Below are 25,711 nucleotides of genomic sequence, written 5' to 3' on the forward strand. Positions count from 1 at the left end.
TTGAAAACATGGATCAAAAGAAAAACACACATCTAGGGGTTAAAAGGTGACAAACATGAACCTTACATAAAGTGTTGGAAAATGTGTTACATTGCCAGAAGGAATATGAGTACCAAAGAGGGCTAGAAAATGGATATGGGGTGGATGGAGCAGTTCGTTGAGTGCCTGGGAAGTTTGGGCAGCCATCTCAGGAAAGGGATGTCTTGCTGAAACATGCTCCCAGGGGCAGAATCTGAGATTGATGCCCACCTTTTCTAGTGCCTTTTTAGATGACCAGGCTCAGAAATTGCACAGTTGGGGATCATCAGTGTGTGGTGCAACCCTACACTGTGCCAAGCCACCTAAGACAGGATCCTACACTTTATGTCCCAGACTCCATGTAACACTTGGGCACATGCTGCAGTGTGCAGCATCACTACAGAAATTACAAAAAAAAAAAAATCACTATTATTTGGTGTTAAGTAGGCACTGTCTTAAACCTTTGTCATTTCCTACTCAAAAAAAACCCCCACAAAAAACCAGGTGTCAGTGATTCATTATGTTGGCTAGGTCTTAGATCTTCCAGAAGAAACTTGGGTAACACCTGGGAAAATGGCACTGCTAAAAATGTCAACCATTTAAAAATGGCAATTCCTAAGCTAAACAGAGGCAAGGACTTATCCAGTAGACAGGGTAAAGAACAATCAGAAAGAATACAATAAATACCTGAATCTAAACAGTGCTCACCACCAAATGATTCCAAGATTTAATGAGATTAATGAATACGACCTCACAAAGTCTACTGGAAAATCTGGTAGCTTTGTTGCAGGTTACAAACAATTCTTCGATGTGAATGGGGATTTATGGCCTTGCTTTCTAAAGGGTAATAAATACTAGGGATGCTTTGATATTTGAGCATGTCATCTGAGATGCCCTTCCAAGAAGCTTGATTTTCAGGAGGTCAGTATTCCTCCCTTTCTGGAAGTCAAGGCTTCTCAGGTATTTCCACATTGCTGAGCAGAGTCACTCATGTTAGCACCAAACCACTCCCATTCAGCAGCCAGAAATGGTAAAGCAGCATCAGAAATGGTATGGCCAAGGTAGGGTGATGCTCTGCTTGAGCTGACTACCCAGGCTCAAAGCATCTTTTGGATCAGAGTTGACACTGCCTGCAAGGTACCTGGTAGAGGTTGTAGCCACCAGTGCTAACTTTCAACAGGATGTCTCCTGCAGATACATTTTCTCATACTGGAAAAGACTGAAAATTTACATTTCCTCTTGAAGTTGTTAACTATTTGAAATCTGCCACCAAGAGGAGGTTTTGAAATTGTTCAAGTGACTATTTCCAAGGCATATTTATTATACTACTTGCTTTTAAGCAGTTGTATTTTGCCTAGCTCATGTCATATGATTCATGAATACGTGAATAGAAATGATTTATTCATGTAAGCATACTTGGGCATTTAATTTCTTCAAGCAAAAATCCTTCTGTAGGAGGATAGCATCTTATATGTGCACATATCAAAGAAGGAAACACAGTGACCACATTAGACATTCTCAATTATTCCCTGAAGGAAATAATGAAAAGAAGGAGTTTTCGAAAAGGAGTCAAACTTTATGTGGTATTATACAGTGTCTTCTCTTTGATAAAGCTCAAAAAGCAATTGTGTCCCAGCTCTTCATGTTACATGTACATAGTTCTGTCTGCAACTTGCAAATGACAAACTGCAACCAGCGAACGGAAGGGAGATTTGCATCAATAGCCCTAGAGACCTGTACCTGAAAAGGGGGTATTTGTTTGGGACTCTGTCCATCCAACTGTGACAAACGAAGGCAAGAACAAGTTTAGGTAATCAAGACCAGCATAAGAACATAATGAAGGCTGCAGAGACAGAGGGAGAGATGTAGAAAACACATACGTAGAATCATACAGTGGTTTGAGTTGGAAGAGATAAAGTTTATTCAGTTCCAAACCCCCCGACCATGGGCAGGGACACATGCTACTAGAGCAGGGCCTTCTCTTCTCCAGGCTGAACAACCCCAGCTCTCTTAGCCTGTGTTCATAGGAGAGGTGCTCCAACCCTCTGATTATCTTCTTGGCTCTCCTCTGGACTCATTCCAATAGGTCCATGTCCTTCTTCTGTTGGAGAACCCAGAGCTGGACACAGTACTTGAGGTGAGGTCTCACCAGAGCGGAGTAGAAGGGCAGAATCACCTCCCTCAACCTGCTGGCCACGCTGCTTTTGATGCAGCCCAGGATACATTTGGCATTCTGGGCTGCAAGCACGCATTCCCAAGACATATTGAGCTTCTCATCAACCAAGACCCTCAAGTCTTTCTCCTCTGGGCTGCTCTCAATAATGCTAAGCAACATCACATCAATAGGACCCAAATATCAGAATATGAAATACAGTGTAAAATTAAGAGACAGCTATGTGACCTTTACCTATGTTTGCCTTGCTAGGGCAAGGAAATAGTTAATTTACTTCCTTACAAAGTAATCATTTCAACATTTTTGTAATTACTGACATATGCCTGTAGATATAACTACCATACAAAGGAGACGCAACTTCCTCTTGTGCCATCTGCAGATCAAACACAAGACCGGCGATATGCTTCCCACACAGAGCAGTAAACCAAACACCATCTTCCTGTGTTTTTCCTCACAACAGGTGCTCAGAAGCAGAGCAATGTCCCCCTGCTCCATCCTTGGCAGCGCACACGAGGTTTTGTTCTGCAAAAATTAGGTCCTGCAGGGATGATGTCACTAATTTTAAAAGATCCACTTGGCCATGCTAAATGGGACAACGCTGGAAGGCTCAGCGTTAAAACAGGCATTCACGAAACTGGGAAAAGGATTTCATGAGTCTTTAGAAGCCCACTTTGGAGCATAGATGCAGTTGCAACATAGTTGGAGCCATTACTTTCATTCAAGGAGATCCAAGTCCGCTATTCCCTACAGCACTGACAGATGGTAGGTTTCAGTATGTCCATGACTGAGCATCTCAGACTCAACTGAGAATATCTCAGACTCTGACTGACTGTTTAAATTTTTGTGTGTTGTAAAGGAATCTTACCCACTTGTTAAAAAAAATAAAAACAAAATCCACCCACCATAAAATTACTCAAAAGTGTGACAGACTTCAAACAAACAAACAAACAAAAAAATCTCTGCACAAGACCAACAGCAATAATTTCGTGAAGCCTGTGGTTGGCTCTCATTTTAGTTAGACCACAACCAGAGATCATACGATCGTATCACCCACTCCATAGTGTCTTTTTTCACAAAGGATCAAGTCCAAAAGGAAAAGGAAAATTCCAGAATCCATCAGAAATGCCAGGTAGAAAAACAAAGCAAAATAAAACCATTTTATGATGAGCTGATATCCAGCTTCTCTTTCAAAATCAAGCTCTAGCAGTGTAGGTCACAGCTTTAGCATTAAACTAATTGAATACAGCATGAGAGGTGCTACAGCTCACTGGGGATCCCTGCCCAGGCCCTCACAGATCACACATTACAGGGGAAGAATGCAACATCTGTCTGAGTGGGAAAGTGGAGGTCTGTACAGCTGCCACTCCGGTTAAGACATGGATAGGAGCACGCATCACACCAGACAGAGGGCTTCAGGCTCTCAGGTTCGCTTATAAACCTCTATCTGATGTGGGAACTACCACTGAAGATAAAAATAATTGTTAAGGGAAGATAGGTTACTTCCAAGTTCTTCAAAGATTTCTGCACATAGCCGCGAGTAAAATACAAATCTTAAAAGGGCAATCTGTTGGCAGCCCGTTACCCGAACGTGTATCAAAAATGGTTACAGCAAAGCTTTCCGCCAACATTTCTGCAAAAAATTGCAAGCTGCTAGAATAAATGTTTAGGTTGTCTTTAAAATAGTATGCAAAATAGTATGCAAATACAATTGCAACAAAGATAACGTTGAGTTCAAGCAGAGCTGTGCTTGAACACAAGTAGTTTTAATTTAATTCATGCCTAAATACCCTGGCCAAATTCTGTTCACAGCTATGCCAGACTGCTAAAGTATAAGGCAAATAATCTTAAATATTAACCTGTTTAGATTTTATCAGTTTAATGAACACGTCTACCAGAATCTAAGCCATGGCTTCAAACATGTCCAAGTGTAGCACTTCAAACCAGTTTCAAAGCTACCAGGTGTTCAGCAGGTTCATCCTTCGCTAAATAGAATATATGTTACCTGAAAGTAGGATTCAAACCTGGATTTAGGCTGGGATTGCTCTGCAGGAACTACTTCACCTTTCTTTCTTTCTTTCTTTTTTTTTTCTTTTAATTTCTAGCAATGTAAATACACACAAGCACAATTTTATTATGAATTAAAAAACCTTGAGTGATAGCACAAGTTCAAAATATGCAATGGCTTCATCTCTGATAGAAACATTTTAACATTCATGCTTTACTCCTGCAGCAATCTCTTTTCAAGTTAGAACTTGTCTGAAACTTGAAAAACCTTACAACAGATAAAGAATAATTGGCTGGATTAACTTTATAGCTCTCCTTATCTGGGCAGTTGCCCTGCACAATTAAATAAACAGACATTTGGATTATGCTCTTTCTTGATGTGGGGTAGTGTGAGATAATGCCCATGACAGGCCTTTAGCTCAGTAAACTAACATAATTGCCATGGAGAATATAATGTCCTGTTACCAGGCCCTGATCTGTGTTTACCAGTGTTTTCCCTGCACTTGAAACTTCAAAGAGTCCTTGAAGGACTGGGACCTAAATTAGCAACTACAAACAAAAGGGTTGGGAAAGGAAAGCCGGGTTTTATGGCCATGGAAGCAAACAGGACAATGACTTCCTTTCACATGTATCTGCTGCCTCTCTTGTGCATACAGAGTTTCCACATAAGCTTCCGAAGAGACACAATTTGAATGTTTCAGAGCATGGAAGATTCTGAGGAGAGATCTAAAGTATGTTTAGGAGGTATAGCTAAAAGTTAACTCCCCCCAAACCTGAGAGGCCCAGCATAGAGTCCCCTGTTACCCTACAGCTCAGTCCTTACTCAATGCCCCATCTTGGAAGAGGTCAGAGAACCAAGCACCAGTTACACAACGCATAACGTCTGCTTAGTTGAAGCTCTTTAGGATGGCTGCTGCTACCCACGCAAGGTGAAACAGCACTGCCTAGAGTGTGGGCTTGTTTATGAAACCCTGAAGGGTTAAAGCTCACCTCCCTTCAGGGCAGCGGGAAGTCTGCCACCAACATGAGTGAGTGCAGTGCTGGGATGTCAGTGCAGTTCAATATCAATGGTAGTTTGGCCTTGCCCTCTTTGAAAGAAACATCTGTCAGAGACATCTGCCCTGTCTTCCACCCACACCCTGGCACTGGGATTTATTCCAGAACTGCCCCTAACTTCAATGGGACTTGTGCCTGCGTAAAGACAATGCTAATAATCCTCATTACATATAATCCTACCCTCTATCAGCCTTGCTTAAAGTATCATCTCAATAATAAAATATTACCCTTGATTTGACTACCTAAAGGTATTTGCCTTCAGTGTGGTTGAGGCTAGTTTTGGGCCTCATCACATGGCAGCCTACTTCCTACAGACACCCTACAAAACACAAAAAAATTACCCTTGCTGTTGATGACATCTACATCTTGCCACTTTTAGCCCCCGGTCAAGCTACAAAGATGAGTGGAAGAGTTTACACTGATAAAATTGGGAACAAGATTGAGTCCATCTTATAACTCTCTCTGCAAACGCTAGAAGTCTTTCTCTTTATTGTCTTCCAGATTTTGAAATGCATTATTTAACTGAGGGAACAGATCACATATGCCTTTTGCACAGAGCACAGTATATGTTCATTTTATAGCTACGGGTATTTATATCTTCTGATGTATTTACTTATTACTTTCCTGAAAAGGTTTTGAAATAAAACACTTCTATGTAACTAACTTAAGCAATATTGCCAGAGAACTTTTAAAAGCACAAAGTTTTGCTCTGAAAAGCCCGTCAGTCTTGTCTTCATAATCTTTATTAGTACCATTTCCATGATGTTATCACCTAATTGTTTTAAAGTTTCTAATTCATTACTCTAAGAGTAGCATAATCGGAAATAGACTAAAGTTTCTCTTTAGCATCTGCATTTGTAATAAAAAAGTTTACATTTACAAAAGAAATTAGCCAAATTTGTTTTGAATTCACTTGAACATAGCTCTTATTAATCAGGTTTTCTAGAGCTGAATGATCTTAGTGTTTGACATCTGAAACTTCTGTGGCTTTTCATCTAAGCAAAGAAAACAGTGATAATGGACAACTTCCAGCTGCAAACTTTTTTTTTTTTTTAATGACACCATACAGGTTTTTGATGTATGAGGACAACTTTTTCAAATTTTGATTCAGTGATGTTAAAGAAGGCATTTCTTAATGTAATGAAAGCAGAAGCTTTAGCCTTACAGGACATTTTAACTTGCTTTACAAAGCTTTAAGCCCTAAAAATCCTTAACCACCCACCCATACTCACTCGATTTTAACCCTTAAATTGCCACATGCAATAGAAATGCAAAAAAGAAAACATCACATGCTGTAAAGAGGTTTAACACTGCAATTCCCTGGGATTGGTGGTTATTCTTACATATTACCAATTCGGGCTAGCTGCTGACCCAAGGATGCTTCTATTGACTCCAAGGCATGGAAAGAAAAGCTCTTGACCAAGTTAAAACTAACAGGGTAAATACATTTACATGCACTACATTTCAGTGTATTATATGCCACTGATATATTTTTCCAAGTTTGTAAGAGCACGGTAGTTTCCAAACACTTGCAACTCTGATCCAAACTGTGCACTGCTACATTAACAAGGTATTTGTTTTTATGTACAAGGTGGAGAGTTATATATTCCTACAAGAACTCAGGTTTATGTTATTTGGTGAAATATAACTCCATATGGAAGAAATAGATGATTTTCCTTCTTCATCCTCTTTTGGCAGCTGCTGTTTTGATCTGATCACTGGCCCTGATTTGTTTCCTGCTCCAGCCAGGGTTCAGCTCTGCTCTGTAATTCCAAGCAGATGAGCCAGAGAGTCCAACCCTGTAATTACACCTCCTCTCTTTACCCTCTAACTTTAAACCTTCCATTTCAAATTCTACATCTCAGATCACAGAGTTTTAAAGAACACCTCTGGCAGCCCGTCAGGTCTCGATCAGCTAAACATGTTTCTGCGCTCTCCAGATTTCATAGCTGAGCTGTGAGAAGGGTATAAAATCCCCTCCTGGGGAACAGAGTCTCCTACTCTCTCTTTCTCAAAACAAAATACACCATCAGAAGCCCATGCTCTTTATTATTTATTAAATACCATCTGTGTGCTTAGCACTTGTACAAACATAGAGAGAGAGAATCCCTGCCCCACAAAATCAACCCCAGGAATAGCTTTGAAATCCTTACCCCAGCTCACAGATATCCCACTGATTTCACGTAGGTCACTTGCATTTTAACAGTTAAAAAAAAAAAAATCTCCTGTTTTTACAAGCTTGGGGTCCTAAGAAATTTAACTGAAGAATGCTGGATGCTACAAAGGACTTCAGAATTAGGAACACTCTTCAAAACGATGCTATAACTAAGTAGCTTGAGTCACACTTTCAGAACGATATCGCACCCAGATTTTTTAAATCTGGCTGCCAAATGTTAGACATACCTAAGCAGCTCATTAAACAGCCTCCTTTTCAAAAGTTCCTCTTGAAGAACACTGAGTTTCTGAAAAGATGGGTTATTTAAGTGCATAAAAATCGTTTACAAGCTGAACTTTCAAGTTTAAACAGGCTGACTTTTCTCACTAAAATTTTGCCTACTGTGCAGTTTCAGAGATGTCAGTCCAGGGCTAAACTGAGAGACTGTCAAAGTGGGACTGTATGCAGTAACACCCGGAGTCTCTGTGCTCTGCAGCAAAACAATTTTAGTTGGGCATAAGACCCGGCGGCTGGCACACTCTGCTGCCGGAGGCTTTCCAGATAATACCTCCATGGCAAAAGATCTCTTCTCAAGAAGCGGTGGAACGCGGACCCCGCAGGGCGTCTCGGCGAAACTCCCTGGAGTTCGGCAGAGCCAGCCCTTGCCCGGAGGCGAGTAAAGAAACTGCGTGTGAGGCGCCCGGACCAGCTGCTCCATCCAAGCAGTCACAGGCGTGCAACATAATCCGTCGACACTCACTTCGGAGCGGGGCTCCTTAGGCGCGGCTTTACCCACCTCGGTCGGCCGCCGCTCCGCTGCGCGGGGGTCCCGCCAGCACAGCGCTGCAGGCAGAGCCACCGAGGTCTCTGCCCGCCTCGCCATCCAGGCGGACCGCTCCTCTGTCAGGAGACAGGTCCTGTCTGCTCCCCGTGCCGAGCAGATGGGACCCAGTGCTCACGGCCACGACGGGAAAGCGCACCCACCCGAGACCCTCTGCCCCCCACCAGCGAGGTTTTGGGGCAACCTCGCAACCCAGCCGGCTTTTCGGGCCACCCCATGGGCCGAGACCCGCAGGCAGCCGCCCCGCACTCACCGTGCAGCAGCAGGGCTGGGAACAGGTACCGCATCAGGCTGCCGTACGGGGCGGACATCTCCCCGCCTCGCAGCGCTCCGGCCGCCGCCACCTCCCGCGCCTCAGCGCCGCCGCGGGCAGCCCACGGCCCGGCGCTGGGGGGCAGGCGGCTGGCGGGGCCGGGGGCCGCCGAGCACCCTCCGGGGCCGGGCGCCGCCGCCGCTCCCCCTCCTCAGGGCTCCCGCCCCGCACGCCGCCACCTCCGACCCGGCAGGGCTCCGGCTCGGCCGCCGCTCGGTGCCCAAGGATGCCCGCTGCTCCACCGCCGCGTCCCCACTCTTCTCCGCGGAGCGCTGCGACGGCTCCGCTTCATATTTCCCCTTCCAACAGGAGGAGGAGGAGTGGTCGGGAGGTGGAGACTCCTCCCGGGGCGGGGCGGGGGTGTCTCCGCCGCTGGGTCGACGGGCGCCCCAGGCTGTGCTCTCACGGCGGGGGAAGGGATGCTTGGCATCTGCTGGGGGGAACGGGACGGAGCGGGCACCGGGCATCCCGAGGGCTGTGCGATCGGGCAGTGGGTGGGGTGTGCCCGCAGGGGGCTGGAGAGCGCGTGGGAGAGGGGGCCGGAGGTGGCTGGTCCTTCCGCGGCGGTCGGCTGCGGCTCCCGGGGTCGAAATCCCGCTTCCCTAGCCGTGCGAAGCGAGTCTTTGCCGCCGCGACCGTAAGCTGGAGGGAAAGAAAGTTCGTGTGCGTCCTCTTTTCGAAAAAAACCTTTGTATGGTTGCTGCTTTCCACGTAAATTAGGCATTTTAAAAGCTAAAAATGGATGTCAAGGATGCCTTTGGTGCTGCACTCTCCTGCGCGCTTTTCCCCATGTCTGTTGATTAGTTTTGCTTTTTTGTCTAGTCTTAGGCCCTGGTCATGCAAACACTCATGTACTTAATGTACATGTGAGTGACTCATGTGCCTGAGTTTAAGCACAGGGCTTTCATTAGTGATGCCCTCTGGACAGGGACATCATGTTTTCCAGCTTGTGTTTGGTCTCGTGGGCTCAGTTGTAGGGCCTTATGGCAAGGAATGTGTAACAAATTGGAGGAAATTTTGAGAAAATCAACATTACTGAGTTTTGAACAGCTTAACTGAGCTAAAGTGTTTACACGCTGCGTGCTTAAAAAGAAATACAAACAATGTTGATTCCTTCCAACTCTCTTGAGAGGGAAGAATAAAATTTATCTTCCTCACTTACATAGGGAGAAAACTGAGACAGAAACACATAAGTGATGAGTCAGAGCTAGCGCTCTGGTGCCTTGGATTCTCAGCGCTTGTGTCTTCACACAAATGTCTTTCAAGCCAGAAAGGATGGTTTCCGGAGCACTTGGTGGTGGTCTGTACAAGCCTGTAGTGATCAGATATCCTCTCAGTGACCTGGATAGAAGTGGACAGAGAAAAGCAACATCCTTCAAGAAACAGATATCTATGACTATAATTAATTAACACTGGATAGGGCTGTAGAAATATCTTTACCCCACGTTGCTTGCTCATCATCAGCCCATTCCTGAAGTTGCCACAGAGGTGTTTGTGAGGCGATTGTGTGAAGGGAGGTGATTCATGCCATAGATGCAGTGCATTAGGAAAAAAGCATTGTGTATACACCTGCCTGTTGTCAGGACTAATCCAGGGCAAAATTCTGATTTTGCCACTTGTAACAATCCTGCAGTGGCAGAGACACACAAGTAGTTTTTCTTCATCTGCAGGTTCAGTAAGTGAATGCAGTGAGCAAGAAAAACAACAATGTTCACTCAAAATGCAGTACAAGCATCCGTGTTTCTGAATTATGAGGACCCATGATGTGCTTCAGATCTGTATGTGCCAGTTGCCTCTAAGAGAAGTTCCTGTCAGGGTTATCAGTGACATAATATGGGGTGTGCAAATGGACATTATAAGGAGTAGGGAAAGGCAGTGTGTATGGGAAAGCAGATTGCCCTTTTGTTGGCTGTGAGCACCAGATTACTGCCAGGGAGTCCTGCCTGGTGGAAGAAGTCAGCCTAAAGAGTCTCACATGTTTGGCAGGCATACAGGTAATATGACATGTGTGTATCTTAATGTAGTTCACCTGCTATTTACGTAAATACAAAAGGTAGGCCAGTGTCACTGTGAACACTAATGAAGGGCTAGTAGTTTTGAAGTATAATTATGTAAAAGTATAATTGTATAAAAGCAGCAACATCTGAAAGGAGAGGCTTTTTCTGTTTTACCATCCGCAGATCAAGCAACATAATTATCTGCAAAAAGATGAGGCTGGGGATCGCCTGAGAAAAATAATTTCTCCCAAAAGTCAGTTATCTCAGACACTCGTGGTTTCTCCCCTGGGAAGTGACAGCCCCCATGGTAGCATCACAAACAGCTTTTCATAAGAGGAAAGGGCAATGACTTCTCCACTGGACGACTTGGTAAATTAGGCTCCACTTGTGATTTACTATCAGTGAAGCTTCAGATGTGGTAATAAAATAAAATGAAAACAATACCCAGTGGGCTCAGACATGAAACAACTTGCTAAAAATGACACTTTGTCTTTTACTTGTGTTCTTTTTTCTTATTTTTGTTATTTTGAGGATATGGTTTTTTTCAGCCTGATGTATGATATTTTTTTTAAATATCGTCAGTCCTACTTGTTTCATTACTGTGCCCGTGTTCAGAATGTGCTGTAATGGGAAGCAGTGACAAATAACAGCTCTTTGCACTTTGATCTAAGCAACATGTCACATCAGTGCTCATTAAAAAGTGTATTAACCAATCCAACCATGACTTTCTGAACTTGGGCTCCTGGGGTGTATACTTAATGTAGGTATAATGTAATATCATTTACAAAGGCATCTCTCAGTGTATTTTCAAAAATACCGTAGAGGGCAAAGCATTTCAAAAAGGAAGTTGTCAGCAGAAGTTTGCACAGAAAGGAGCTGTGTTGAAAAAAACCCAAACCTGATGGGAAATGTATTTTGTGACTGGGGCCCTCTGCAAAAAGTATTAAAATAGGAAGAAAACTAACTTGTTGGACTTGTTGTGTGACACTTCAAAGATCTAGGCATATCAGCATAGCACTTGTCTAGCTAAAGTGCTGACTGGTTGGCTGGCTGCCAATGCCAATCTGGTAGTGAAAGATATTTAAAAGAGAGAGGGGATGGGAAAGAATGGAGGCAGAAAGCATTTGGGACACTTTATGCTATGGAGAAGAATGAGATGGGGCAGCACAGCTATGATTTGCTAATGGCTACATTATGTTTTAAAAAAGACAATATGTTGTTCTTTTGGATAAGTCAAAGGAGCGGGGCGTAAAGATCTATTGGAAAGGAGCGGAGTGGCTAATTCTCGAAGAAGCAAGCATCTGTCAGATTTCTGTTTATGAAATGTCCATGACAAATTAATCAAAATAAAGGATGATTTGGAGAGAAGTTTTCCTACATATCCAGCTTGAGTTAGGCTCTGCAAGATGAGCTTGGAGCCTGTCAGATACATAGAAATAGTCACTATGTGGCTACTTGTTTTGTCTTCAGCTGCTAGAGGGAGAAGTTAATCTTTTTTGTGATGTAAAACAAATGGTGATTGGTTTGTTTCTCCTTTTAATTTGGATTAGTTTGTGGGGGTATAGCAGGTTTATCCATTACTTCCTCTATCAGTTTTATATATTTAGAGTAAGTTGTTTAAGCTGCTGATATTTTTCTTATTCTTTGTTAAAAGAGTAATTGAAGGAACCTTTGGCAATATTTCCTAGGTGTTTGTGTCCCACATTGTGCAGACTATGTCACTTGCCCCTACCAGAGTTTTGATCTTTGGTACAGATACTGAAGCCAATGGAATTTTATGATTGTTTTAAAGGATGTTGAATCTGGGTTTAGTTGGTAATGCTCTCCTGCAAACCATGGCTCTGAGATGGTAGAGTTTGCTGCAGGGGTGTATCCTTTATTGCTTTTCCTTTTTTTAGCTAGATAACTAGTCTGAGAAGTATATTTTGTAAATGAATTTATTGTAGTTATTTAAGACACAATAAAATGAAGTCCTGTTACCTGGTAACAAACATAGAAAACATAGACCAAGCATAGTAAAAATGAAGTTATTGTGGCCATTGTCAAGGTAGGTTCTTTTCCCCCTCTTCTTTTCAGATACATACAGAGACATGCATGCGCAGAGGCAAACACAGAGCCCATCTGCTAGAATAGACTTGCTGGTTTCACAAAGATGAGGTTGTTATCTGGAGGGTTTTTTTTTCAGTTTTCCTAGAATCGTTTGAGAAGTAGGTGGGAATAAAGTTATAAAATTACATCAGAGTAGACCCTGAAGAGCCATCCCAGACAAGAAAATCAAAGAAAGATGTAAATAATTCACACAAAGCAAATGACTTTCCACAAAATAAGCTCTCTCCTTGTTTCTCCACTTGTTTCCAGCATTTAAAATGTGCTTGTCATTTGATTGTCTCTGTGTAGAATTACTTTACTACAAGCATGAACAATTTCATGGTGCTGTTGCTGCAACCAGAGATTTAGGGCCAGGTTCAGCTCCCAGTGAGCTTGGTGGGGGTCTTGCCATTGACTGTAGCAAGGGCTGGACCAGGCCATGGATGAGGCTGTCGAAAACACCAGCTGGAGCAGCTAGTACTTGTATGTTGATGGCATTCATCTGGAAGCACAGCAAACAGAGGCTGAAGGTATTTCTTCATCCAACATATGTATGGGCAGCCATCCTAACCCTCTCCAGCTTTGCCATCCATTCCTGGCACTCCAGTACCATGGAAATGAGTGTGGTAAAAATGCCTCCATAAATGTTGTTTATGCCTTCTATTGTTTGCACAGTGGCTCTCTGATGTTGTGACTTAAAAAAGAGCAAAGCGCTTCACATAGCTAAATCAGCAGATTGAAAATCTCTTGTAGTCTGGGCAAAAATGCCCTTCATATATCTCGCTTTGCAGTGCTGTGTAATCAGTCAGAGAAAGGATGATTTCCATCACTGAAGAAAAAAGAAAACTTCTGGAAAAGTTTAAACATACATAGAGTGTTGTTCATTACTGCTTGTATTTTCTCAGAGTGAAATGAAACTTTGATTTTGATTAATTTCTTAGAGAAAATGGAAGTCCTGGCAATTATTTATAAACTATCCAAAGAAGCAGATTTCATTTCCAAACTGAAAAATGGAGTAACATGACCTGCTAAACTTGTGTAAGAGTCTCAAGTAGCGTCTAATGCACCTGGGAGCTACTTTCTTAGTTTATATTCTTCTGGTAGTCCTTTTGGGGCCAATGCTTCTCCAGGTTAATAACATCCTTGGGGAAATGGGATTTTCATCCCTCACAGATCACTGCCAGTGGTCTTTGTTTCATGTGGTAAAGTTCTGCAGCAGGGGAGGGACAAAGAGTGGGAAACTGAACCTGTTCCATGCAGCCCTGTTAAAGATAGAGCCATTCTCCAGTGAGGAGAGGAGAAAGCCCTCCTGCCCTTCTCACAGCATCTGACCTGAGTGGCCAGCTGGACCAGATGGAACTTGAGTGTTGCCTTGAGGGAGCAGGTGGGAAATTTTCTCTCATGGTTTTGTTCAGTGTTTGTATTTGGTGGTGGGTCTCTTGTAATGTGCCTTAGATACACAGATGACCAAACGGAAGTTGAAAGTATGACCCTGTCTCACAGTACCCCTGGATTTTTGTAGTGGCCCTTTGGCCGGCTTGTATCCAGTCTCATTCTTGTGCTAAGGTTGTTTTTTTCTCACTCTGATATTACAGAAGCCTCTTTCAATCTTGATCTTGAATTACAGTCTTGGCATTCTGCAGGTTTCTCAAACGTACCCACACTGCAGGCATTTTTTCTTTGTTCATTAGGAAGCTGACTTTTGTTCAAAACATTCACCAAATTTTAGGCTCAGGGTCCTTGCTCTCAAAACCACTCATATGTTCAAGCACAAGTCCATTTTATCAAAGCTCATTCCCAAAGGGGGCTAACCAACATCTTTCAGCAATGGCATAATGAAGGTGTCATTGTGGCCACCAGTGGTACAGTTGGCTTCAAAAAAATATAAAAACATATGTTTTCCCAAGTAGTTTGAAAATAAGGAGAAGGGACAAAAGAAAGAGCAACAAGAGGTCTTGGAGAGTTACCATGTATAGTCTCGACAGCCAGTGTGGAACAGAGGCCAAGGACAAGCCTCTGCTCTGGTTTGATGTGCCAGGACAGTGCAAGCCACTTGGTTTCTCAGGGCCTCAGTTCATGAAGTTATCCACAGATTTGTTCTTTTTTCCCACTGTTAGGGAAACTAAAAGCAATGCTTATACAGTATGAACTGTAACTTAAGGTAGGAGTTGACTCACAGATAGAATGGCATAAAATTTGTCTATGTTCTATATGCCTAAAATCTATGAAACATCTGGATAGTGCATTATCCATGCATATGCTCTTCAAGTCCATACACAGCCAACCAGCTTGCTGACTACCTGAATTAAACTGCAACCTTCCCAGACAATTCTGTCTGCAGCTGTAAGGTGTTCTCTAGACTATCTAAAAGCTGCCAGGTTTTGTAGGGAAACTGCTATCTGCTTAGAAAATATTACCAGCAGCTTCCTGGAGAGAAGCTCCAAGTTTCTCAGAGCACTTGCTGAATTACAGTTGTAGGTAATAAAAAGAGTAAAGAAGGAAAGGAAAGATACTGACCAGATGAATTCTGTCTCATTTCTTTCCTCTCCTGTTTCTGTGCTTGGAACAAGAAGTAGAAATATAACAGCTATGGTGTTGTAAGACATGTCTGTGTTTTGTGTGGCTGACGATATTTAAGGTCTAGAAAACAGCTAGTGAGTAACTGCTCAGAGTAACAGAGGGCTGCTGTGTCCCCTTTTGCATCTTTGGCTGTCATAAACAGTCCCAAACAGTTGCATGGTTTCTGTGTCCAGAGGATCACAGAATCACAGAGTCATTTAAGGTTGGAAAAGACCTCTAAGATCATCGAGTCCAACCTTTGTCCAAACACTACCTTGTCAACTAGACCATGGCACCACGTGCCATGTCGAGTTGTTTCTAACACCTCCAGGGATGGTGACTCCTCTCAGGGCAGTCCATTCCAATGCTTAACAACCTTTTCCATGAAGAAGTTCTTCCTGATGTTCAACCTGAAACTCCGGTGGTGCAGGTTGAGGCTATTTATGCCCTCTTATCCTGTCACTGGCTGCCTGAGAGAAGAGACCGATCCCCAGCTTGCTAGATCCTCCTTTCAGGTAACTGTAGAGAGTGACATGGTCTTCCCTGAGCCTTCTCTTCTCCAGGCTCATGAACCCCAGCTCCCTCAGCCACTCCTCTCAGGATTTATTCTCCAGGCTTTTCACCAGCTGTGTTGCCCTTCTCTGGACTTGCTCCTGCACCTCAGTGTTTTTCTTGTAGTGATGGGCTAAGAACTGGACACAGCATTCAAGATGCAGCCTCACCAGTGCTGAGTACAGAGGTACAGTCACTTCTCTGGTCATACCTCATCCCTCCTGTCCTGCCTTTTATGTTTGGACAAAGTTGCAATTAACTTGTGTCAAACAGCACATAGAGGTACCTTTTCTTCCTACAATGGGAGGGATAACAGCAGTGCAGAAGCCCTTTATCCCTATCCCATCCACTGGCTGTGACCCTTGCATCACTCTTTTTCTGCCAGACATATGCACAAACAAATAAACACCCCATGCGCGGGTGACCTGTGGAACTGTTTTTCCCATTGGAATAATCGCAGCTACTCCTATTATAACCACACGTGTGTGCGACTTACTCCTGGCAGATAATTCAGCAATTGTAAAGCTATCAAGTTACTAAAAATATCCCCTTCAGCCTGCTCTTTAATTACTGAAGTGTTCTCTATCACGTTACAGGAAGAAAAAGTACATTTGGTAGTAATTGTCTGACGTGATAGAGTCTACACACAGAGCTCTCTGCTCATCATGCAGGTGTGGTAAACTCCCTGAGATATTTTTAAAGGAGACTTCTGCAAAGGTTGCCTCCACTGTGAATCAAGGGGCAGACAGCTGCTGCTGCTGCTGCTTTCACTTTGGTTTCTGCTCTCCCAGATCTGGAAGCTAATGTGGTCAGAGAAAGCAGCGGTCTATGATTCCACATTGATGCATGTCTGGGAAAAAGAGTTTCCTTCTGACCATTATTGTATGTGAAAAAGAAGCAAGCTGCCTGTGATTAATGGAGCTGTTTGGAAGGAAGAGGAAGGGGTGAAGTTCCTACAAATTCCTCAGGTCATTTCAAATATGCCTTGTGGACTTTCATTCTTCCATAGTGGGCACAGAGAAACCCAAGCAGTGGATAGGAGTTAACGCTTCCCTCACAGAGTGTAAAACATTGTTTGTCTTACTCTAGCTACTGTATATTTTTATAACTGTATTTTATGAACATTGACAGTAGTGTGGTTACTGTTTTCTGGAGATGCCACCACAACAGGGTTCACATTCCTATGGGTTAACACCTTTGAGGAATAAAGGAGAAGGGGAAGAGGAGTACAAATGGTTGGATGCAAAGGGCCCTCTGCAGTGTGCTCCACTGCTCTCAGACTCTCTCCTCACTTGAACATCAAGATTGGGAAATCAAGAACTTGAGAGAAATGCAGTTTGATTGCTCACATGCTTTCAGAGTTGGCCATTGCCAAACTTTTGTTACTCAATCTTGTTACTGTCTGACATGAGTCTGTAGGTGTTTATGAACTCCCCAAACTTTATTTTACATGCTTATGCTTGGTTTTGGGCATCTTAACAGTACAGAAGTTTGCTCTGAAGAGCTATGCATTCCTTATTCACTGGCAAAATGCCCTAGATATAAGCACTGGGGATGCTTCATAGTGTGATAAGCCGGATAGCTTGTATCCCAGGAATATTGTATCTTCAAATAAAGGATGGCAATTAACCTACTTTTTGCTTACCCTGATGACCCACTGTGTCCTTTCAACCTTGTCTTGTCCCTTCCAACCTTTCCCATTCTGTGATTCTGTGATAATGACAATATTTATCCTTTTACTTGTTTGTTGTTGTTGTTGGTTTTTTCCAATTTTCCAGCAAACCTCTACCACCAACTCTGTTGTTCCAGGTTTTGTCTAGGTTTATACAGTTCAGAACTTTTCTCCTGCAGTCAGTGAGAGTTTCACCTCTCATTTCAACAGAAGTGAGGTAGATTGTAGAGCTAGTGACAAACCCTTTATAGTTCACTCTGAAAGCAAGTGCAAACAACTAAAAGAAATGTCTTAATAATTTGCATGTTGAAACTTACATTGCATAAATGTGCCATTAATATCATTAATATCTTCCTGGAGATAAGATGCAATGAACTTCTTTGAAGATGAATTGCTCAACTTGCCCCTGGCATAACTTCAGTGGAATCTCACCCACTTCTGACAGTGATTGATTTCGTCTGGAGAACTTTCCTCTGGGAGTCCAAGATGTCTATCTTTTCAAATCCACACAATCTAACATCAGAGAACTCAGAAGCAGGACTCTCAAGTTCCAGTACTAGCTCAGCCATGAACAAGCATTAATTTCTGAGGGCTTAATCATAAATCTTCCAGGCATACTTATTTCTTGCAAAACTTATCAGAATATCACTTTGAAAGGTATACTGATGAAAAATTTAAATATCCACAAATTAAATGCTTCTAAAATAATTTGCAAGTAGGGAAGGAGATTCATTCCCACAAAAAGAAAAGGAGGGGATGTTCCCTGAGGCTGTTGTATAAATTTTTGATCATGTCTCATATGGTGGAACAGCAGAGAAATATTCTTGGGGTGTTTGTTTGCAAGAGAAAGGAGGTCCTCTTATCAGCTTTCTCTGTTGTTGTGTTGGTGTTTGTCTGTATATACGAAAGTTAAAAGCACTACTTCTGTTGCAGAAGTGGCAATAGGTCAGGCTTGAGCATGAGTTGTGATGGGCTGCATTTAAAATTTGTCACATTTGACATGGAATGAAAAATTCTCAGTACAAGTGTCAGTTTTAGACAACAATGCCAACATTTTAATCTTTTATGTTAAATGAACAACTGTGTTTCTTTAACCCACTTTTATGCCTCCTTGATGCTAGTTCAGATCTGTTTAGGGTCTGAAATGGCTTTAAGTGTTCATTTTCGAAGTCTTAAGTTTTAATGTTTTGGAGGCTTTGCATCTTGCCTCCAAGAATGTATGAGTATTGAGAGTGGGAAAGGGGGCACACTGACAATTCAAGGAAATTTGCCTGTATTGCAGCAGTGTAACATAGACTTTAAGAGTGGAATCTTCTGCTTTCATACCTCTACTCTCTTTTCATACCTCGACTTTATGTTGTAAGTGCTTGGGGTCCTTTTTCTCTCTGTAATGATAACACTAATGGACCCCTGGTCTAACCTGACCTCTTGTTTAACGGAAGGGCTTTAATTAACACTGCAGTCACTTGTTGCTGAAGTTGAAGAAACCATGATTTAGCTAAATAGCCTTAGACATTTGACAGAACAAAGACAATTCAAAACATTCATAGACAAACCCATATTTTATTATAAAAATATGGGGAAGTAGCACCTCAGAGATTTGGTGACAGTTAACACTTAGACAGATGTGCTAATAAGAACAATTTTACAATCTATTTGTAAAGATATATTTATCTGCATGTGAAGGACACTAAGTAAATTGCTGCATCTGAAGACACGTTAAGTAGAATGGGGTACACTTTATCATACCAACTGCATTGTATTCTCCTGTTACTATTTCTCTTCTGCATATGAATATTAGTGTTAAGATACTTAAAGTATGTCCTAAATATATATCTGTTCTGAGATGTGTTGAGAGAGATATATATATAATATGTGTGTGTATATGTATACATGAATCCATACTTACATATATATATATGTATCTATGCCAAATCCTTTTATGTCTGAACTGTAGATTGTGTCACAAGATTAAACAGCTTGGTTTTGTAAAACTAAAATGAAACATCTGTTTGGAAAGGCCCTGGCATTGTAAGAAATTTTTGCAGGGTGTATCTGCATTCGGTGAACATTAACCCACATAAGTTTTTATAAGTATTTCCACTCAAAAAATCTCATTACGTACATTCAGAAATTGAAGCTAAAGGATCTGTTGAACTTAAGCAAAGATTTCTCCTGAATTGCAGTTGTTAAGTTTGCGTAACGTTCTCTATGGTAATCTGTTGTTTCCAGTGGCTCATAATTTTCTGAGCTGTCTTAGCTGTTTCCCTACTTTAAGGTGAAATACATTTTTAAACACTTCAACAAGAAATTATTAGTTTTTCACCACTTCTGTTAAATGCAAGAGAAAAATTTCACCTTACTTATCAGAAAATGCTGCCTATGAACCTAGTGAAGGGGCCTGGGGCTAGAACAGGGGATCTGGGTATCGTAGTCCTTCTTTTACAAGGAAAGCAAGTATCTTTCAGTAATATTTACTGAACATGCAGAAAAATGTGACATCCATCCGAAGAATAAAAATTAGTGAGCATTTAAAAATAATCTACATTATTTTTCTCAGGTCTTACAGTCAGGTCTTGGTACCCAGGTCTCTCAGGTGCTCAGCCCTGTTGTGTGTACAAGACATTCTTGCTTCTTAGATTGAAATGATTCCAGATTCTGTTCAGTTCTGTTTCCCGGTGAGTAGAGGATATATTTCTGCATCTGGAACAATCCCTTTGTGATCTACCAGGCAAAAACACTTTGTAATTGCCATTCTTTCTTACTGCTGTTGATAGAGAGTGGCTGCCTCATGTGCTGCTCACAGCAGCACTGGAATAGCACAGTGGGCGGAGGTCTGCTTCTCCTCTGGAAATCAGATCTCTTCATGTTACACTTTATCTGCCTGAGTAGAAAAGAAAAATAGAGTAGAAAAATAGCAAATTGCAGTTGTGAAAAATTTCACAGTTCTCCAGCTATAATTGTTCCTTAGTAAAATGCACAAACTGGGAAGCGTGAGGGATCTAGTTCTGTGGGCATTCCAGAGTGGGGCAGGTTGGGTGTCAATGCAGTGTGGCATTTGCCTTTTGCAAATAGGCTCAGCGAGGCAGAGGGACTCTTGCAGCCATTCCCACTTTGTACATCTTCTTTTGCATAGTTTGTTGCATCCTACTTGGGGCCTTGGAAAGATCACAATTTATAAGCTGCTCTGAGCTCTTAGTGAAGCTTCTGAGATTCTAGGAGTAAGGCTATTCAGTCTTCCACACAAGGTTGTGGATGCAATTATGTTGGACCAGGTCCTAGACCTTTTAGATGTACAGATATAGAGGAAACAAACATGAATAGAAGCTTTTAGAAGAGCAGAGACATAAATGTATACCATATTGGTCTACACATGCAGGTGGGGGTCCTTTAACATCCTTATGAATCCAAATGAACTGCACTAGGCTTCCAATGCTTGCCCTCCTATCCCTACTCTCATGTTCCCTCAACCACACAGACTAAACAATCGAAGTACAGAATTGCTGTTTTTCAATTTTAGGCCCCCTTCTTTCCCATATGCTTTGTGTTTTGGTTAGGCAACTGGCTAAGACTTTGGAGGCTGGTTATTAGTATCCATGTGGATGTAATTTAACTGTCTTTTATTCCAGTCATGCTTTTATTGGAAGTTTAAAAAGATAGTGGTACAATAATAAAAAGAAACAAAGGAAAAAATTTAACATGTGATTCCTTTCACAAAAGACACATTATTCTGTGAAATGGTGGACCACTGTGCAAAATGAATCAGGCTATTAAAGAAAAAGAACTAAAAAAGAGAGCCAATCAATAATAACAAGTATTAGTGTCTAACAAATACTAATCTACAGGTTAGACACCACAGACAAAATTTAAGTTCCATTCTAGCATGTGCTTGTGTTCTTGAATAATCTTATATTTATGGGAATCATCTATGAGATGAGGCACACCATACATTTTCATGCATGCACTCTGTAGCTCAGGCGGCTAAATTAATTTTGAGTGAGGTCTGTTGACTGTATTTGCTAAGTGTATTGGATCCAACAGTGTGGCACATGTGCTTTTTATGCGGAATGAGGCAAGATCCCATATCCACATAGTTTATTTCTGATGAAATATCATCTTATACATTTGTAAACATTGCTATTTCCCTCCTGGAAGCTCCTAACATTGTGCATAATTTCATCAATTTCTTTCATAACCATTTCTGACATAGCACGTACTTGGGCATGCAGCACATGCACATGTAGCATTTAGTGAGGCCAGCATCAGCTGTGCTCTCATGGAATGATGGGTTTGCTTTTACTTGTAGGGATTTTGGGCTATGGAGTGACCAGTATGCTATGTGGAGGTGGAAGGGGCAGAGTTGTGCCTGTTGGTGGGAGACAGACAGTCCCCTCGTGGCACCCTCCTGAGGAGGCCTATGGGGCTGCCTGTCCTTCCTGTGTGGCTGCTGGCATCCATCTCTGGGGCCAGGACTAACCTGCCCTCATGGCAGGAGCTGGGAATTTCAGTCCAGCCTTCCTGAAGATGGTGTCTGTACTTTAACAAACAGGTCCTGGGAGAACCAAGCTGGATTTTCTGGATTTGGATGCTTCCCATCTGAGAGAGCAATTGCTGCTTCTGGCTGGCACAAGGTGCTCTCTGGTCACCTGGTGATCCCAACCGGGGAACTGATCTGCCCAAAACATAACCACTCCTCAGCCCAGCCACTTTTTAGCATGAGAACATCACGCCTATGCCAGAGTAGTGTTAGGAAGGACTGGCCTAGGGTTAGGTGGTATCCCAAGGGACATACTCTGTGGAAATATGAGGCATGCAGAGCACCATGAGCCGAGGACTGCAGGGAGTTCCAGGTGAAAAAGACTTACAGTTAAGGCCAGGGTTGTTGGTTGGCTTTTTCTGCCCCAGAGTGTTGTATGTATGATGGGTGAAGTGAGACAGACTTAGGTTTAGTACTTTGCCTATTTAAATGGAAAAGATATGCATCATGTAAGTTGCATTTTAAACAGTTTTTGGTTGACATCTTTGTTGTCTCATCAGTTTTCCAGAGTTGAGTATAGAAAGGTAAAAATATTGATTGTATTTTTTTCCTCTTTTTATGGTCTTTTTCTTTTCAGTGCAAAGAAAGACTTAAACAAAGATAACAGAGAGAGGATCATGAGTTTTCTCATCCTTTTGAAGTAGCAAATGTCAAAGCTTATAAAAAACAATAAAAAAGAAATCAGTTGGGAATGTTTAAAGAACACAGACATCAAAACTCTATGTTTACAAAAATCACATTTTTTGATAGAAGGAAACGCTATTTAATTGAAAAAATACCTGCCATCCTGCTGACTGAATTATACAATGGTTTGGTGACAGTTACAGAAATGAAATCCATAAAATCTAGTTCTTCATGTCAACCGGGCCACGTTATCCCATGTTTTTCCAAGCAGAGCTAATTTTTAGTGCAGGATGTCTCACTAGCATGAAAGGCTTATTTTGAGAGCCTTCTGAAAAGCTGACATTTGGAATCAGTCCAGGATAAGTGTTACTGACCCTTTTTAGGCTGAATATTTATTATGTAAGCCCAGAGGATTTTTAGCTTGACCCTGTCAAATTTAGCAACAAAGATTGTTGTTGGATGTTCTGTTGTTGCTGCATTGGTGTTTTTGCTTTCAGTGTCTATAAATAAATTTTAAAGTGCCTTTTTTGAACATATGGTGGAATGTTTGCATGTAAGTAAATGAGACAAAAAGTTCACAAGCCCTGAATTTTTAATTACAGTTACACAAGCTTGAAAATAACATGGTTTATCTTGATAATCAAATATATTTACCCGTTTCCTCCATAACTTCTGAAGTTTTCTCAGCAAGAATTTTTTTTTTTTTAAAATGCCTTTTCTTTACCCTGGAGGACAAGATAATCCAATGTAACTTGCCTAAAGCAAGGTGGTGTTCTCAAAAGAAGAGGGTTGGCAGGTAACTTGGGTATGAGATGGTTTAGATGCTAGCAAAAATCTGTCACTGAAAGTACTTTTCAGAAACAGAGATAGAAAATAGGAATATAGGAATGGCAAACCAGACACCCACTTAAGCTAGGGTCCTTTCTCTGATGTTGGTGAGCCATGGATGGCAAGATGAAAGAAGAATAGTGCTTAGTGGTTAGTGAGCAGTACTTGCCTGGTGTGCCAGCCAGTGCTTTGGGGTATAACATCCCCTGAGCTGGAAGTTGCATCTGTAAAATGCAACAGTCCCCTGCAAACCTTTGTTTCATGAATTTGTCTGGTTGCTTTTTGAAACTGCTGGTATCCACAGCATCCCGAGACAAAGTGCTCCAGAGCTTAATAACACATCGCGTAAAGAGCCCCCGCCTTTCCCTTGTTTTCCACCTGCTACCTTCTCTGTTCACACTGTTCCCCAGTTCCTGCGCTGAGGGGACAGTCCTCCCATTGTGCCCAGTTTGCTCACCCTGTGACACACATGTGTGATTTATGGACCTCTGTTGTGCCCCTACTTGGTCATTTCACCTCCAGTCTATCCTGGTGGGGAAACTGTTCCATACCTTTGATCATCCTTGTGACCTTTTCCTGAACCTTCCCCAGTTCAAATATATCCCTTCTGGGGTCAGAGGAACAAAACTGCATAGGCTATTCAAGGTGCAGAAATAATGCAGTGGCATACTAATAACAACAACAATTTTTTTGTCTTTTCTTTAAAAATCCCACTGTTTTATTTTTCTTACTGATGGCTTCCTGATACAAACCCTATATTTATGTGAACATATCCACATAAAGGATTGCACTCTAGGGCAGTAATTGTCTTAGAAGCCATCATTTTGTACCAGTCTGGAGAGCTAGACTAGACCAGCCTCGCCGAACAGTAGCAATAAAAAAATAATAAAAAGAGTTTCTTTCAAGAAAAATAGGGCAGGATCTTTTTCTTTTTTTTAAATCCAGAATGAAAAGAAACACTTCTAGGGCAATTCACTGAAATTTTCTTTTCATATTTTTGTTTCAAAAAGTCTTACTTGTAAGTTTTCTTTGTTTGTCTTTCTTTACATTTTAAAGAAATATTATAGTGATTTAGAGAGGATTCAGGAAGTTTCAGGCCAGGAACCTTACATTCAGACCTTGCAAAAGGCTTTGAACTAATGAAATAAAATTAAAGTGGAAGATCGTAATATGTGTTTGCAGTGGGAAATTGTGCTGGACAAATCCTTGGACTTCTTTGTGTATGTTAATAAAGTGCTCAGTGGATAAAGAAAAATGAGATAATAAAATTTATTTAGACTTTGAAAGACCTTTGACAGCAGCTATTAAAAAATTAAGGCATCACTGGCTAAAAGTCAAAGAATTGTTATTACTGAAAAAGTGGGAAGGAGTCAATTTCCATCCATGATCAGTTTTCATTATTACAAAATTCTAAGAGCAGGGTCTGACAAGTTTTTGTACTAGGGCCAATGTTTCATGTATATAGTAATAACTTGGAAAGGATGGTGAGCCCAGAGGCAGTAAGTCAGCAGATGGCCCCCAAATAATTTAGGCTAGTCAAGATGAAAGAAGTAGATAGGAAGACAAAAACTGGGAAAAATTTGGTGAAGCTTAAGAAATCTACTCATAGCAAATGAAGTAAGGCTAAATGTAATTTATAAATGCAGTATTAGTTATAAAATCAAGGGATAAATACAGTGCAAATGTACAGAATTGTTCTGTGCACTGTAGACAGTCCTATGTTGCAGGAACTCAAGAGAAACAGTGAAAAACATCTGCTTAGCATGTAGCTACTAAGCTGCTACAAGTAGCATATGCATTAGGGAAAGTCCTACCCACGCAAGAAATAAAAACTATTCAGGTAGTCAAATAACTTCTTTTAAATTGAAGAAGTCCCTGAACCACATAGGTTTAAAAGACAAAACATTTATAAAGAACATAATTTTGAAGATGTTGCTTCCCTTTGCATAATTATAGTGGTGGTAACAGCTAGAAAAGAGTTCTGATTGGTGAAAACCCTGACTTTGACTAAATTAGTTTAATTATCATTGCAAGTTATTTGAAGATTATAAAGATAACTATCTTTTGGTGTACCGATACTACTCATAAGTTTGAGAAAGTTCTCACATCCCAGGCTTAATTTACTTACGACTTGTGAAATTGTTTCTGTTTTGTGACTGACCTGTGTAGCAATATAATCCCACTGTCAAGTTAGGGGATAAAACCCATTTAGAATTTGTTTTTCCTCAATATGCAACCTTGCACATGTCTCCCTTCTACAAACATTTGAACTAGTAAAACCCAATATCGTAAAT

At 41.6% G+C, this 25,711-nt stretch overlaps 1 protein-coding gene across 1 annotated transcript in view; it reads right to left on the bottom strand.

The window, feature by feature from the left end:
- The window catches only part of APCDD1 (APC down-regulated 1), a 30,974-nt gene extending 22,360 nt beyond the window's left edge, over nucleotides 1-8,614 (bottom strand). The window contains exon 1 of the mRNA XM_032712163.1: nucleotides 8,501-8,614. Within this exon, the coding sequence (XP_032568054.1) occupies nucleotides 8,501-8,558 (58 nt within the window). The 5' untranslated portion in view covers nucleotides 8,559-8,614. The remainder of the gene's footprint in view (nucleotides 1-8,500) is intronic.
- Between the last annotated feature and the right edge of the window lie 17,097 nt (nucleotides 8,615-25,711).

Source organism: Chiroxiphia lanceolata, chromosome 1, assembly GCF_009829145.1.
Source record: "Chiroxiphia lanceolata isolate bChiLan1 chromosome 1, bChiLan1.pri, whole genome shotgun sequence".
Classification (NCBI taxonomy): domain Eukaryota; kingdom Metazoa; phylum Chordata; class Aves; order Passeriformes; family Pipridae; genus Chiroxiphia; species Chiroxiphia lanceolata.